At 44.1% G+C, this 16,944-nt stretch overlaps 1 protein-coding gene across 6 annotated transcripts in view; it reads left to right on the forward strand.

Moving 5' to 3' along the window:
• The window catches only part of BRD9 (bromodomain containing 9), a 243,300-nt gene extending 226,827 nt beyond the window's left edge, over positions 1-16,473 (forward strand). For 3 of the 6 annotated variants that reach the window (XM_069730458.1, XM_069730456.1, XM_069730460.1), the window contains exon 16: positions 13,802-14,036. In XM_069730458.1, the coding sequence (XP_069586559.1) occupies positions 13,802-13,890 (89 nt within the window). In that variant the 3' untranslated portion in view covers positions 13,891-14,036. Of the gene's footprint in view, positions 1-13,801 lie in introns of all 6 variants that reach the window. The other 3 variants (XM_069730459.1, XM_069730455.1, XM_069730457.1) reach the window with 3 other exon arrangements.
• Positions 16,474-16,944: the final 471 nt, after the last annotated feature.

Genomic DNA, 16,944 nt, shown 5'->3' on the forward strand with positions numbered 1-16,944 from the left:
GGTATCGAGATTCCATAGGGCTCAGGATATAACCCTACCCTCTTTCTGTCCCAATCCTAGTAACAAGAAAGAGAAGAGACTCCATTGCCTAGATGTCAGGAGATGTATCCTACAGTATTTAGAGATGGCAAAATCCTGGAGGAGACAGAGGGCTTTATTTATTCCATTCCAGGGGTCAAGGAAAGGCCTTAAAGCCTCAAAACAAACTATCGCTAGATGGGTGAGAGAGGCCATTATTCTAGTGTATCGTAGTGCAGGCAGGGTTGTTCCACAGGGTCTGAAAGCCCACTCCACAAGGGCCATGGCGATGTCGTGGGCGGAGAGAGCAGATGCTACCATCGACCAAATCTGTAAGGCGGCCACTTGGTCCTCTCCATCTACATTTTTTAAGCATTATAGGCTAGAACTATCTGCTACCTCTGATCTCACATTTGAGAGAAGAGTGTTACAAGCAGTGATCCCTCCCTAAAAGAGAATACAAATCTCTCTAACTCTCTCGTGGTGCCGTCATGTATGATGGAAAAACATGGGTATTACATACCTGGTAATGTGTTTTTTCATGAGACATGACGGCACCCTTATATTCCGACCCTTTTGATCACGTCTTTAGTTGGGTGCATTATTTGTATTGTACACTCCCTCGGGTGTCTGTGAATAGAACCGTATAGGATGTATTATTTATGTGTACACTAACCGGCGGAGTTCCTCTCGTACTCTGTAAAACAACTGATGTGGAGAGAGGAGCCGACCCTTTTATCTTGAAGGTTTCCTGTCCTTGAAGGGCGGATCCCCTCTCTCATGGTGCCGTTATGTCTCATGAAAAAACACATTACCAGGTATGTAATACCGCCAAACGGTATAAAATTGTGTGAGGAGCATGTGGTGTCAACATGCTCACTGCACCCCTGAATTCATTGAGAGATTTAAAGTGTGGTCACTTATGGGGAGTTTCTGCTGTTCGAGCACTTCAGGGGCTCTGCCAGTTTGACATGACACCCTCCAACCATTCCATCAACATCTGAACTCCAATATGGGCCTCTTCACTTCAGAGATTAACACTGTGCCTCAAAAGTATGGTAGTTTTTGACCACATGTGGGGTATTGGCATACTCAGGAGAAAATGCACAAAAATTCACTTTCTCATATTATCCCTTTTAAAAATTAAAAACTTGAGCCCAAAGCAACGTTTTAGTGGGAAAAAATGGTAATTTTTCATTTACTCAGCCGAATGTTATGCAATTCTGTGAATCACCTGAAGATTAAAAATGCTCTCTACACCACTAGATAAATTCCTCCAGAGGTGTAATTTCCAAAATTTGGTCATTTGTAGGGGGTTTCTGCTGTTTTGGCATGTCATGAGCTTTTCAAATGTGACATGGCATCCGCAATCTATTCCTGACAAAATTGGACTCCAAAATTCAAATAGCACGCCTTCACTACCGAGTAAAATGTATTTTTTTTATTTTCACCGCTCAATGTTGTAAAATTCTGTGAAGCACCTTGGGGTTCAAGGTAATCACCATACCACTAGATAAATTCCTTGAGAGGTGTGGTTTCCAAAATGGGGTCACTTTTCAGGAGGTTTCCGCTGTTTAAGCACATCAAGGGCTCTCTAATCTATTCCAGACAATTTCGCACAAATGGGGATCCTTCCTTTTCTAGCTCTGCTGTGCATTTTCCACCACATATGACATAATGGTTGTTCGGAGGAAATTGCACAACAAATTTTGTGGTGCAAGGGTTCCTTCTGTTACCCTTGTGAAAATGAAAATTGTGCTGCTAAAGTAACATTTTTCTTAGAAAAATTTAAATATTCCTTTATTTCTTCCACATTGCTTTATTTCCTATAAAAGGGAACCTGTCACCTGAATTTGGCGGGACCGGTTTTCAGTCATATAGGTGGAGTTTTCGGGTGTTTGATTCACCCTTTCCTTACCCGCTGGCTGCATGCTGGCTGCAATATTGGATTGAAGATCATTCTATGTCCTCTGTAGTACACGCCTGCGCAAGGCCAAATTCAGGTGACAGGTTCCCTTTAAGCACCTAAAGGGTTAACATACTTCTTGAATGTGGTTTTGAGCACTTTAAGGGGTGCAGCTTTTAAATGGTGCCACTTTTGGGTATTTTCTGTCTCCTAGGCCCCTCAAAGTCACTTCAAATATGGTGTGATACCTAAAATTAAATGGCTGTTGTAGATTTTGTTGGAAAAACGAAAAAAAAAATGCAGATTTACACTTAACCCTTCATGTGGTGAATGTTATTTATTAATTAATTTAGTTGTATGCCCATCTGTTTTAAAGGGAAGCGGTCGGCAATATTGTGCACAGTAACCTAGACAGTGTCGGGTCTGAGCTGTTATAATTAAAATGATGCCTTGGTTGATGAAATCCGTCTTGTGGTTGTTTTTTAATCTTTATTTTCAGTTTTTAGTTCATGATATGCTCGTGCTCTGAGGCAGCCTGTGGGGAGGGGTCTTCATGTGGTGCTCTGATTAGGTATTCATGTGTATGGCTTCTGATAGGTCACTGATCCCTCACTGACCTGCCCCCTAGTTTGCATAATGAATGTGTCGGCCGCGGCCCCTGCGCTGCAGCATAATCGCATGTTTAGTGTCCAGTTAACTATTCTTGATGTTATTGAGCAAGTAAAAAAAAAATCAATTTGAAAATGACGCCCGCCGCGCCTGCGTAGTATCAGCTATCTGTGTAGATAGAGATCCGATAGCTACTATTGCACCGACGGCGCCATCTTGCTGGAGAAGAAAAAAATTCCTCCTCCAAGATGGCGCCACCTGCGCAGTAGCAGCTCTCGGCAATCTCCACGGCCAGCACCTGCCTGCAGAAGCGTTTTTTTTTTTCTTCTTCTTCAATATGTACAGGTATTCATTATGCAAACTAGGGGGCAGATCAGTGACCTGTCAGCAGTCTGCATTATTAATATCTCATCAGAGCACCACATACACCAGCCCCGCCTTAGGGCATGAGAATATCATTAACACAATATTGAACATGAAGATTAAACAACCGCAAGACAGATTTAATCAACCAAGTTATCATTTTATTCAGTATAACGGCACTGATGTGACACTGTGTAGTTTGCTGTGCCCAATCCTGCTGACAGGTTCCCTTTAAGGTCATAAAATTAAAAGCTTTAAAATTCCGAAGTTTTCAAAATTGTCATCAGAGTTTGAGAAGACAACATCTGGTAACAATACACGAGTCTGCAATAATTACAATTGTACACAAGGGGCAGAATATTATATCAAACAATCCCTCTGGGAAATAAAAATGTGCTGTTGAAAAGCAAATTTGTGGTGTGTTGGGTTCCCTTTTGCCATGGACGCAGCCATTCTAGAATCCCTTATGCTTTGCTTACATTTCGATTATTATTGCAGGTCACATTTCACCTACTGCCCGGTTTGCAGAGAGGAGTGATATGGGGGCTTAATCCCTTATATATTTGAAACCAGAAGTTTACATACACTATATAAAAAGACACATATGCATGTTTTTCTCAATATCTGACATGAAATCAGAATATACCTTTCCCGTATTAGGTCAGTTAGGATTACCATAATTGCAACCCCTGGCAAAAATTATGGAATCACCGACCTTGGAGGATGTTCGTTCAGTTGTTTAACTTTGTAGAAAAAAAGCAGATCACAGACTTGGCACAAAACTAAAGTCATTTCAAATGGCAACTTTCTGACTATAAGAAACACTAAAAGAAATCAATAACAAAAAATGTGGTAGTCAGTAATGGTTACTTTTTTAACCAAGCATAGGGGAAACATTGTGGAATCACTCAATTCTGAGGAAAAAATTATGCAATCATGAAAAACAAACAAAAAAACACTCCAAAACATCACTAGTATTTTGCTGCACCACATCTGGCTTTATAACAGCTTGCAGTCTCTGAGGCATGGACTTAATGAGTGTCAAACAGTGCTCTTCATCAATCTGGCTCCAACTTTCTCTGATTGCTGTTGCCAGAGCAGCTTTGCAAGGTTGGAGCCTTGTGATGGACCATTTTCTTCAACTTCCACAAAAGATTTTCAGTTGGATTGAGATCCGGACTATTTGAAGGCCATGACATTTGACCTTGTGTGTCTTTTTTTCAAGGAATGTTTTCACAACTTTTGCTCTATGGCAGGATGCATTTTCATCTTGAAAAATGATTTCATCATCCCCGAACATCCTTTCAATTGATGGGATAAGAAAAGTGTCCAAAATATCAACATAAACTTGTGCATTTATTGAAGATGTAATGACAGCCATCTCCCCAGTGCCTTTACCTGACATGCAGCCCCATATCATGAATGACTGTGGAAATTTGGATGTTCTCTTCAGGCAGTCATCTTTATAAATCTCATTGGACCGGCACCAAACAAAAGTTCCAGCATCATCACCTTGCCCAATGCATATTCGTGATTCATCACTGAATATGACTTTCATCCAGTCATCCACAGTCCACGATTGCTTTTCCTTAGCCAATTGTAACCTTGTTTTTTTTCTGTTTAGGTGTTAATGATGGCGTTCGTTTAGCTTTTCTGTATGTAAAACCCATTTCCTTTAGGCAGTTTCTTACAGTTCGGTCACAGATGTTGACTCCAGTTTCCACCCATTCGTTCCTCATTTGTTTTGTTGTGCATTTCCGGTTTTGGAGACATATTGCTTGAAGTTTCCAGTCTTGACGCTTTGATGTCTTCCTTGGTCTACCAGTATGTTTGCCCTTAATAGTGATGAGTGAATATACTAGGTACTTGAGATTTCCGGAGCACGCTCGGGTGTCCTCCCGAGTATTTGTAAGTACTCGGAGATTTAGTTTTCAACCCAGCTGAATGATTTACATCTGTTAGCCAGCTTGATTACATGTGGGGATTCCCTAGCAACCAGGCAACCCCCACATGTACTTATGCTGGCTAACAGATGTAAATCATTCAGCTGCGGCGCTGAAAACTAAATCTCCGAGTGCTTACAAATACTCGGACACCCGAGCGTGCACGGGAAATCTCGAGTACCGAGTATATTCGCTCATCACTACTTAACGACCTTCCCATGTTGTCTGTATTTGGTCCAGATTTTAGACACAGCTGACTGTGAACAACCAACATCTTTTGCAACATTGCGTGATGATTTACCCTTTTTTAACCCCTTCATGACCCAGCCTATTTTGACCTTAAAGACCTTGCCATTTTTTGCAATTCTGACCAGTGTCCCTTTATGAGGTAATAACTCAGGAACGCTTCAACGGATCCTAGCGGTTCTGAGATTGTTTTTTCGTGACATATTGGGCTTCATGTTAGTGGTAAATTTAGGTCAATAAATTCTGCGTTTATTTGTGATAAAAACGGAAATTTGGCGAAAATTTTGAAAATTTCGCAATTTTCACATTTTGAATTTTTATTCTGTTAAACCAGAGAGATATGTGACACAAAATAGTTAATAAATAACATTTCCCACATGTTTACTTTACATCAGCACAATTTTGGAAACAAAATTTTTTTTTGTTAGGAAGTTATAAGGGTTAAAATTTGACCAGCGATTTGTCATTTTTACAACGAAATTTACAAAACCATTTTTTTTAGGGACCACCTCACATTTGAAGTCAGTTTGAGGGGTCTATATGGCTGAAAATACCCAAAAGTAACACCATTCTGCACCCCTCAAGGTACTCAAAACCACATTCAAGAAGTTTATTAACCCTTCAGGTGCTTCACAGCAGCAGAAGCAACATGGAAGGAAAAAATGAACATTTAACTTTTTAGTCACAAAAATTATCTTTTAGCAACAATTTTTTTATTTTCCCAATGGTAAAAGGAGAAACTGAACCACGAAAGTTGTTGTCCAATTTGTCCTGAGTACGCTGATACCTCATATGTGGGGGTAAACCACTGTTTGGGCGCACGGCAGGGCTTGGAAGGGAAGGAGCGCCATTTGACTTTTTGAATCAAAAATTGGCTCCACTCTTTAGCGGACACCATGTCACGTTTGGAGAGCCCCCGTGTGCCTAAAAATTGGAGCTCCCCCACAAGTGACCGCATTTTGGAAACTAGACGCCCCAAGGAACTTATCTAGATGCATAGTGAGCACTTTGAACCCCCAGGTGCTTCACAAATTGATCCGTAAAAATGAAAAAGTACTTTTTTTTCACAAAAAAATTCTTTTAGCCTCAATTTTTTCATTTTCACATGGGCAACAGGATAAAATGGATCCTAAAATGTGTTGGGCAATTTCTCCTGAGTACACCAATACCTCATATGTGGGGGTAAACCACTGTTTGGGCACATGGTAAGGCTCGGAAGGGAAGGAGCGCCATTTGACTTTTTGAATGAAAAATTATTTCCATCGTTAGCGGACACCATGTCGCGTTTGGATAGCTCCTGTGTGCCTAAACATTGGCGCTCCCCCACAAGTGACCCCATTTTGGAAACTAGACCCCCCAAGGAACTTATTTAGATGCCTAGTGAGCACTTTAAACCCTCAGGTGCTTCACAAATTGATCTGTAAAAATGAAAAAGTACTTTTTTTTTCACAAAAAAATTCTTTTCGCCTCAATTTTTTCATTTTCACATGGGCAGTAGGATAAAATGGATCATAAAATTTGTTGGGCAATTTCTCCCGAGTACGCCGATACCTCATATGTGGGGGTAAACCACTGTTTGGGCACACGGCAGGGCTCGGAAGGGAAGGCGCGCCATTTGACTTTTTGAATGGAAAATTAGCTCCAATTGTTAGCGGACACCATGTCGCATTTGGAGAGCCCCTGTGTGCCTAAACATTGGAGCTCCCCCACAAGTGACCCCATTTTGGAAACTAGACCCCCCCAAAGAACTTATCTAGATGCATATTGAGCACTTTAAACCCCCAGGTGCTTCACAGAAGTTTATAACGCAGAGCCATGAAAATAAAAAATAATTTTTCTTTCCTCAAAAATGATTTTTTTAGCCTGGAATTTCCTATTTTGCCAAGGATAATAGGAGAAATTGGACCCCAAATATTGTTGTCCAGTTTGTCCTGAGTACGCTGATACCCCATATGTGGGGGTAAACCACTGTTTGGGCGCACGGCAGGGCTCGGAAGGGATGGCACGCCATTTGGCTTTTTAAATGGAAAATTAGCTCCAATCATTAGCGGACACCATGTCACGTTTGGAGAGCCCCTGTGTGCTTAAACATTGGAGATCCCCCAGAAATGACACCATTTTGGAAACTAGACCCCCAAAGGAACTAATCTAGATGTGTGGTGAGGACTTTGAACCCCCAAGTGCTTCACAGAAGTTTATAACGCAGAGCCATGAAAATAAAAAAAAAAAATTATTTTCTCAAAAATGATCTTTTAGCCTGCAATTTTTTATTTTCCCAAGGGTAACAGGAGAAATTTGACCCCAAAAGTTGTTGTCCAGTTTCTCCTGAGTACGCTGATACCCCATATGTGGGGGTAAATCACTGTTTGGGCACATGCCGGGGCTCGGAAGTGAAGTAGTGACGTTTTGAAATGCAGACTTTGATGGAATGCTCTGTGGGCGTCACGTTGCGTTTGCAGAGCCCCTGATGTGGCTTAACAGTAGAAACCCCCCCACAAGTGACCCCATTTTGGAAACTAGACCCCCAAAGGAACTTATCTAGATGTGTGGTGAGCACTTTGAACCCCCAAGTGCTTCATAGAAGTTTATAATGCAGAGCCGTGAAAATAATAAATACGTTTTCTTTCCTCAAAAATAATTATTTAGCCCAGAATTTTTTATTTTCCCAAGGGTTACAGAAGAAATTGGACCCCAAAAGTTGTTGTCCAGTTTCTCCTGAGTACGCTGATACCCCATATGTGGGGGTAAACCACTGTTTGGGCACATGCCGAGGCTCGGAAGTGAAGTAGTGACGTTTTGAAATGCAGACTTTGATGGAATGCTCTGTGGGCGTCACGTTGCGTTTGCAGAGCCCCTGATGTGGCTTAACAGTAGAAACCCCCCACAAGTGACCCCATTTTGGAAACTAGACCCCGAAAGGAACTTATCTAGATGTGTGGTGAGCACTTTGAACCCCCAAGCGCTTCATAGAAGTTTATAATGCAGAGCCGTGATAATAATAAATACGTTTTCTTTCCTCAAAAATAATTATTTAGCCCAGAATTTTTTATTTTCCCAAGGGTAACAGGAGAAATTTGACCCCAATATTTGTTGTCCAGTTTCTCCTGAGTACGGTGATACCCCATATGTGGGGGTAAACTACTGTTTGGGCACATGCAGGGGCTTGGAATTGAAGTAGTGACGTTTTGAAATGCAGACTTTGATGGAATGCTCTGCGGGCGTCACGTTGCGTTTGCAGAGCCCCTGATGTGCCTAAACAGTAGAAACCCCCCACAAGTGACCCCATTTTGGAAACTAGACCCCGAAAGGAACTTATCTAGATGTGTGGTGAGCACTTTGAACCCCCAAGTGCTTCATAGAAGTTTATAATGCAGAGCCGTGAAAATAATAAATACGTTTTCTTTCCTCAAAAATAATTATTTAGCCCAGAATTTTTTATTTTCCTAAGGGTTACAGGAGAAATTGGACCCCAAAAGTTGTTGTCCAGTTTCTCCTGAGTACGCTGATACCCCATGAGTGGGGGTAAACCACTGTTTGGGCACACGTCGGGGCTCAGAAGGGAAGTAGTGACTTTTGAAATGCAGACTTTGATGGAATGGTCTGCGGGTGTCACGTTGCGTTTGCAGAGCCCCTGGTGTGCCTGAACAGTAGAAACCCCCACAAGTGACCCCATTTTAGAAACTAGACCCCCCAAGGAACTTATCTAGATATGTGGTGAGCACTTTGAACCCTCAAGTGCTTCACAGACGTTTACAACGCAGAGCCGTGAAAATAAAAAATCATTTTTCTTTCCTCAAAAATTATGTTTTAGCAAGCATTTTTTTAGATTCACAAGGGTAACAGGAGAAATTGGACCCCAGTAATTGTTGCGCAGTTTGTCCTGAGTATGCTGGTACCCCATATGTGGGGGTAAACCACTGTTTGGGCACACGTCAGGGCTCGGAAGTGAGGGAGCACCATTTGACTTTTTGAATACGAGATTGGCTGGAATCAATGGTGGCACCATGTTGCGTTTGGAGACCCCTGATGTGCCTAAACAGTGGTAACCCCTCAATTCTACCTCCAACACTAACCCCAACACACCCCTAACTCTAATCCCAACTGTAGCCATAACCCTAATCACAACCCTAACCGCAACACACCCCTAACCACAACCCTAACCCCAACACACCCCTAACCCTAACCACAACCCTAATTCCAACCCTAACCCTAAGGCTATGTGCCCACGTTGCGGATTCGTGTGAGATATTTCCGCACCATTTTTGAAAAATCCACGGGTAAAAGGCACTGCGTTTTACCTGCGGATTTTCCACGGATTTCCAGTGTTTTTTGTGCGGATTTCACCTGCGGATTCCTATTGAGGAACAGGTGTAAAACGCTGCGGAATCCGCACAAAGAATTGACATGCTGCGGAAAATACAACGCAGCGTTTCCGCGCGGTATTTTCCGCACCATGGGCACAGCGGATTTGGTTTTTCATATGTTTACATGGTACTGTAAACCTGATGGAACACTGCTGCGGATCCGCAGCCAAATCCGCACCGTGTGCACATGGCCTAATTCTATAGGTATGTGCACACGCTGCGGAAAACGCTGCGGATCCGCAGCAGTTTCCCATGAGTTTACAGTTCAATGTAAACCTACGGGAAACAAAAATCGCTGTGCCCATGCTGCGGAAAAACTGCACGGAAATGCAGCGGTTTACATTCCGCAGCATGTCACTTCTTTGTGCGGATTCCGCAGCAGTTTTACAACTGCTCCAATAGAAAATCGCAGTTGTAAAACCGCAGTGAAATGCGCAGAAAAAAACGCGGTAAATCCGCAGCGGTTTAGCACTGCGGATTTATCAAATCCGCAGCGGAAAAATCCGCAGAGGAACAGAATACGTGTGCACATACCGAAGCCCTAACCCTAGCCCTAACCCTACCCCTAACCCTAGCCCTAACCCTAACCCTACCCCTAACCCTACCCCTAACCCTAACCCTATTCTAACATTAGTGGAAAAAAAAAAAATTTCTTTATTTTTTTTATTGTCCCTACCTATGGGGGTGACAAAGGGGGGGGGTCATTTATTATTTTTTTTATTTTGATCACTGAGATAGATTATATCTCAGTGATCAAAATGCACTTTGGAACGAATCTGCCGGCCGGCAGATTCGGCGGGCGCACTGCGCATGCGCCCGCCATTTTGGAAGATGGCGGCGCCCAGGGAGAAGACGGACGGGACCCCGGCTGGATCGGTAAGTATGATGGGGTGGGGGGGACCACGGGGGGGGAATCGGAGAGCGGGAGGGGTGGAACGGAGAACGGGGGGCGTGGAACGGAGCACGGGGGGGCTGGAACGGAGCACCGGGGGGTGGAACGGAGCACCGGGGGGGGTGGATCGGAGTGCAGGGGGGGTGATCGGAGCACGGGGGGGGGGTGATTGGAGCACGGGGGGAGCGGACAAGAGCACGGGGGGGGGAGCGGAGCACTGGACGGAGGGGAGCCGGAGCAGTGTACCGGCCAGATCGGGGGGCTGGGGGGGCGATCGGTGGGGTGGGGTGGGGGCACATTAGTATTTCCAGCCATGGCCGATGATATTTCAGCATCGGCCATGGCTGGATTGTAATATTTCACCAGTTATAATAGGTGAAATATTACAAATCGCTCTGATTGGCAGTTTCACTTTCAACAGCCAATCAGAGCGATCGTAGCCACGAGGGGGTGAAGCCACCCCCCCTGGGCTAAACTACCACTCCCCCTGTCCCTGCAGATCGGGTGAAATGGGAGTTAACCCTTTCACCCGGCCTGCAGGGACGCGATCTTTCCATGACGCCACATAGGCGTCATGGGTCGGAATGGCACCGACTTTCATGACGCCTACTTGGCGTCAAAGGTCGGGAAGGGGTTAAAATGAATCTGTCACCCCCAAAATCGAAGATGAGCTAAGCCCACCATCATCAGGGGCTTATCTACAGCATTCTGTATCCTGAAAGATGAGAAAAAGGTTAGATTATGCTCACCTGGGTGGGTGGTCCTATCCGATGGGCATCGCGGTCCAGTCCAGGGCCTCCCATCTTCATAGGATGACATCCTCTTGTCTTCACGCTGCGGCTCCGGCGCAGGCGTGAATAGCCAGACATATTATGAATGGTGTCCGTGCAGCCCCCCTCTGCATCACCACTGAGATAGCGGATGACGCATGGCGGCAGAAGCTCTCCACCCCCTCCCTGACTATGGCGACGGTGAATTGAGCACCGGCCCTCCGCATCTACCATGAGTACACTGCGGGGGCCGAGGCGGTGACGTCACCGCTCTGCTTTCCGGCTGCCCGGCGCTCACAGCTAGAGCAGAGAAGCAGAGCGCCGAGGACAGACAGCGGTAGGTAAGTATGTAGCGTTTGTTTTTTTTACTTTTAGGATGGTAACCAGGGTAAACATCGGGTTACTAAGCGCGGCCCTGCGCTTAGTAACCCGATGTTTACCCTGGTTACCGGCATCATTGGTCGCTGGAGAGCGGTCTGTGTGACAGCTCTCCAGCGACAAAACAGCGACGCTGCAGCGATCCGGATCGTTGTCTGGATCACTGCAGCGTCGTTTAGTGTGAAGGTACCTTTACAAACCTTCCCCCTCTTGGAGAGGCAGTCAGGGTCCAGACCGGGGAGGTCTCCCACACAATGACTCCCTGCGGTATCCGCAGGACACCCTCAAAGTAGGCGGCCGCCTGCTTTCCTTCAGCGACGCGTGGCTCTCGGTCGTTCACAACGAATGGGTCCGCGACCTAGTGTCTTCCGGATACAAGATAGAATTTTCCTCTCTTCCACCAAATCGCTTTTTCCCGGCTTCTCCTCCCAGGGCAAAGGCATCACAGTTCTTCCAGGCCATAAGCTCTCTAAAAGAAGGCGAGGTTATTTTCCCGGTTCCTCAAAGTGAACGGTTTCAAGGTTTTTATTCAAACCTGTTCATTGTTCCAAAGAAGGACAGTACAGTACGGCCCATACTGGACCTAAAACTGCTGATCAAGTTTGTCAGGGTGTGACGGTTCCGGATGGAATCGCTTCGTTCTGTCATCGCCTCCATGGAGAAAGGCGAGTTCCACATCTCCTGGCTGTGTGGGAAAGGAACCCGTCCTCTCTCGATCGTCGTTTCCTCCTTCCCCAGCGAGTCAGTCTGTCAGGTGGTGGACTTTGAAGTCCTCCCTGAATCAGGGGAAGTCTTTTCTCCCAGTACACTGGCTAGTTGTGACAACAGATGCCAGTATTCTGGGCTGTGGTGCTGTGTTCCACCATCACACTGCTCAGGGCAGCTGGTCTCTTCAGGAAGCATGCCTGCCCATCAACATCCTGGAAATACGGGCAATCATGTTGGCTCTTCTCCAATTCCATCCCTTCCTGGCGGGTCGTCCCATCAGGATTCAGTTCGACAATGCCACAGCAGTGGCATACATCATCCGGCAGGGGGAAACATGCAGCAAGGCAGCCATGACCGAGGTAGGCCACATCCTCCGCTGGGCCGGGGAAAACCGCTCAATGATCTCAGCAGTTCACATCCCGGGAGTGGAAAATTGGGAAGCAGACTTCCTCAGCCGTCAGAGTCTCGACTCTGGAGAGTGGTCTCTCCATCCGGAGATCTTCCACCAGATCTGCTGTCGTTGGGGAACCCTGGACATAGATCTGATGGCCTCACGGCTAAATTCCAAGGTTCCCAACTTCATAGCTCGGTCCCACGATCCGGCAGCCATCGGGGTAGATGCACTCGTTCACTCGTGGCATCGGTTCCACCTTCCGTACACATTTCCCCCGCTTCCTTTACTGCCGAGAGTCATCAAGAAGATCAGAGCAGAGGGGATACCAGTAATCTTGATTGCGCCAGATTGGGCGTGCGCTAGCGGTGTGCCGTGCGCTAGCGATGTGCCGTCATTGAGTGACGGACCCCGAGACGTGGGCTGCAGCGTTTCCGGGTCCGTCACCGCTAGCGCAGATAGAGCATCTGCTAGCTCCATCTGCCCTAGCGTGGTGCCAATACCGGCACTTGCGTTAATAGCAGCCCGTTCACATATGTGTTGAACGGGCTGCTATTAACGCAGTGTGAACCCAGCCTAATTATTTGTACAGAAGAATGAGGCACCTTCAGGTATCTTGAAATTGTACCCAAGGATGAGCCAGACTTGTGCAAGTCCACAATTCTCTTTTTGATATTTTTGCTGATTTCTTTAGACTTTCAAATAATGCTACACAAAGAAGCAGTGTGTTTTCAGGTGTGCATTAAAATACATCAACAGGTGTGTCTCTAATTAACTAAGATGTTGTTAAGATACCTATCAGAAGCTTCCAAACACATGACATCATCATATGGGCAGTCCTAAATTGTTTAAAGCATAGTAATCTTAGTGTATGTAAACTTTTGACTTTGCAGTAAGCAATAAAAATGTCTTAAAACGTTCTCTCTTTCATTATTCTGGCATTTGGCAAATATTAATAATTATGTTAATCCTAATTTAGCGAAAACTGTAAAGGTGTATTCTGATTTCGTGACAGATATTGAAAAAAAACATGAGTGTCTTTTTATATAGTGTATGTAAACTTCTGATTTCAACTGTATCTTTGATGCAGGCATGGTGTCATCTGTAGAAGCATAGACATGTCGGCAATGAAAGAATATTGGGAAGGGGCATTCTTATATGTAACCTGCTGTATGGATTTATTTTAAATGTATTGTTTTTTTTTCAACTTTAGGCAGCCCTTCTCGTCTCAGCATTGGAGAACAGCAAGACATTCCAGACCCCTATGAATTTCTGCAGTCACCGGAGTCTGAAAATAGTTAAAATGCTTTGTAAATTGTATTTATTAATCCTACATTTTATGTTGTAAGCCTATTGTAAAACATGTTATCTTCTTCCTGCCCTGCCTTTCTCTATAAGTGATACAGGGTGAAGTGGTTGTCATTTATTTCCTTTTCTCTTAGAAGACAGACTCTAAATACAGTGTATTCCAATATACAAGTATGTTCAGACAGTAATTGTCTGCAGCTGTTTTTTCCACATAAAAAAATGTTTGAAGGAAAAATGCCGTGTAAATAGCACAATTTGGTGTTGTTTATGCATTCTTTTATTCAATTAAAAAATGCAACAAAAAACTGAAGAATTGACATGCTTTGGTTGAAAAAAAAGTAAAAGAAAAAGTAAAAAAAAATCGCACCATGTGAATGATGTTTTAAAAATGTATGTTTATTTTGCTACTACTTTAAGGTTACGTTCACATTTGCGTTCTGCCGGGCTGCGTCGGGTGCAGCCGCGGCGACGTGTGCGCCATGTGCCCCTATATTTAACATGGGGGCGCATGGACATGCGTTTGCATGCGTTTTGCGATGCATGCGTTTTTTTTGCCGCAAGCGTTAGGGCGCAGAGGACGCAGCAAGATGCATTTTTTCGTGTCCAAAATTCGGCAAAAAAGGACGCATGCGTCGCAAAACTATGCGTTTTAGCATGCGTCTTTGTGTGCGTTGCGTCGCCGACGCAACAGCGCACAACGCAAATGTGAACGTAGCCTAAGCGCTGCGTTTTTCTCCCACACAGAAAAAGTAGCTAAAACTGTGTGAACAAGCTCTAACTTTTGCGGGCAGGAAGAAATGACACCATAGTAAATGGTTTGTACAAAAAAATCCCATGTTTTGTTTTGATTTTTATATGTTCTTTATTTTCCACTTATAAATGTTTTAATGGCCATTGACTTGCTGACATTAGAAATAATAAACTTGGCATTTTCACCTTCCATAGCATCACCTCTCCACGCACTTTACCACTGCAGCCGAACACTTGGCTTAGTGGCTCTGTATTGTCCGTGACCACTGCATTCCATCTGCAAAGATCGGGAACAGCAGTGAAGAGGTGTTGTTGGAGTAGGCAAAAGTGTGTAATGCTAAGATTGTTAATATGTGGTTAAGCAAGACATTAATTATTGAAAACACCTTAAAGATCAAATATTACAAAAGTACAAAGCTGCGTTTACAGGTGCTATGCAGTGTTGAAAATTAAGCCCACATGTACTCAGCCTGGCTAGTAGCTGTAAATCATTCAGCAAGTGTGAAAGTAGCCTTAGGGTTGGGGCTAAAGTTAGGGCTAGGGTTAGGGTTGGAGCTAAAGTTAGGGCAAGGGCTAGGGTTGGGGCTAAAGTTAGGGCTAGGGTTGCGGCTAAAGTTAGGGTTAGAGTTGGGATTAGGGTTAGGGTTTGGATTAGGGTTGGTATTAGGGTTAGGGTTGGCATTATGGTTACGCTTGGGATTAGGGTTAGGTTAGGGATTAGGGTTAAGGTTAGGGTTGTGATTAGGGGTGTATTGGGATTAGGGTTAGGTTTGAGGTTAGGGTTGAGATTAGGATTAGGGGTGTGTTGGATTTAGGGTTTTGATTAGGGTTATGGTTAGGGTTGACATTAGGGTTGTTTTGGGGTAAGGGTTGTGATTATCGTTAGGGTTAGTGATTAGGATTATGGATCGGGTTGGGATTAGGGTTAGGGGTGTGTTGGGGTTAGGGTTGAAGCTAGAATTGGGGGTTTCCACTATTTAGGTACATCAAAGGGTCTCCAAACACGACAGCCAATTTTGCTCTCAAAAAGTCAAATGGTGCTCCCTCCCTTCTGAGCTCTGCCGTGCGCCCAAACAGTGGGTTACCCCCACGTATGAGGCATCAGCGTACTCGGGATAAATTGGACAACAACTTCTGGGGTCCAATTTCTCCTGTTACCCTTGTGAAAATAAAAACTTGGGGGCTACAAAATCTTTTTTGTGGAAAAACGCGACATGGCGTCCAATCTCAATTCCAGCCAATTCTACATTGAAAAAGTAAAACGGCACTCCTTCTCTTCCAAACTCTGCGGTGCGCCCAAACAGTGGTTTACCCTCACATATGGGGTATCGACGTATTCAGGAGAAATCGCACAACAACTTTTGTCGTCTAATTTCTCCTGTTACCCTTGTGAAAATAAGAATTTGTGGGCGAAAAGATCATTTTTGTGTTCACAAATGCGATTTTTTTATTTTCACAGCTCTACGTTATAAACTTCTGTGAAGCTCTTGGGGGTTCAAAGTGCTCACCACACATCTAGATAAGTTCCTTAAGGGGTCTAGTTTCCAAAATGGTGTCACTTGTGGGGGGTTTCCACTGTTTAGGCACATCAGGGGCTCTCTAAACGTGACATGGCGTCCGATCTCAATTCCAGCCAATTCTGCATTGAAAAAGTCAAACGGCGCTCCTTCACTTCCAAGTTCTGCGGTGCGCCCAAATAGTGGTTTACCCCCACATATGGGGTATTGGCGTATTCAGGAGAAATTGCATAACAAAATTTATGGTTAAATTTCTGTTTTTACCCTTGTGAAAATTAAAAAAAAAATGGTTATGAATTAAAATGTTTGCAAAAAAAAGTTAAATGTTCATTTTTTCCTTCCACATTGTTTCAGTTCCTGTGAAGCACGTAAAGGGTTAATAAACTTCTTGAATGTGGTTTTGAGAACCTTGAGGGGTGTAGTTTTTAGAATGGTGTCACACTTCGTTATTTTCGATCATATAGACCCCTCAAAATGACTTCAAATGTGATGTGGTCCCTAAAAAAAAAAATGGTGTTGTAAAAATGAGAAATTGCTGGTCAACTTTTAACCTTATAACTCCCTAACAAAAAAAAAATTTGTTTCCAAAATTGTGCTGATGTAAAGTAGACATGTGGGAAATGTATTTATTAACTATTTTTCGTGACATATCTCTCTGATTTAAGGGCATAAAAATACAAAGTTTGAAAATTGCAAAATTTAAAAAATCTTTGCCATATTTCCGTTTTTTTCATAAATAATCGCAAGTAATATCGAAGAAATGTTACCACTAACATGAAGT

The sequence above is a fragment of the Ranitomeya imitator genome, chromosome 6 (genome assembly GCF_032444005.1).
Source record: "Ranitomeya imitator isolate aRanImi1 chromosome 6, aRanImi1.pri, whole genome shotgun sequence".
Lineage (NCBI taxonomy): Eukaryota > Metazoa > Chordata > Amphibia > Anura > Dendrobatidae > Ranitomeya > Ranitomeya imitator.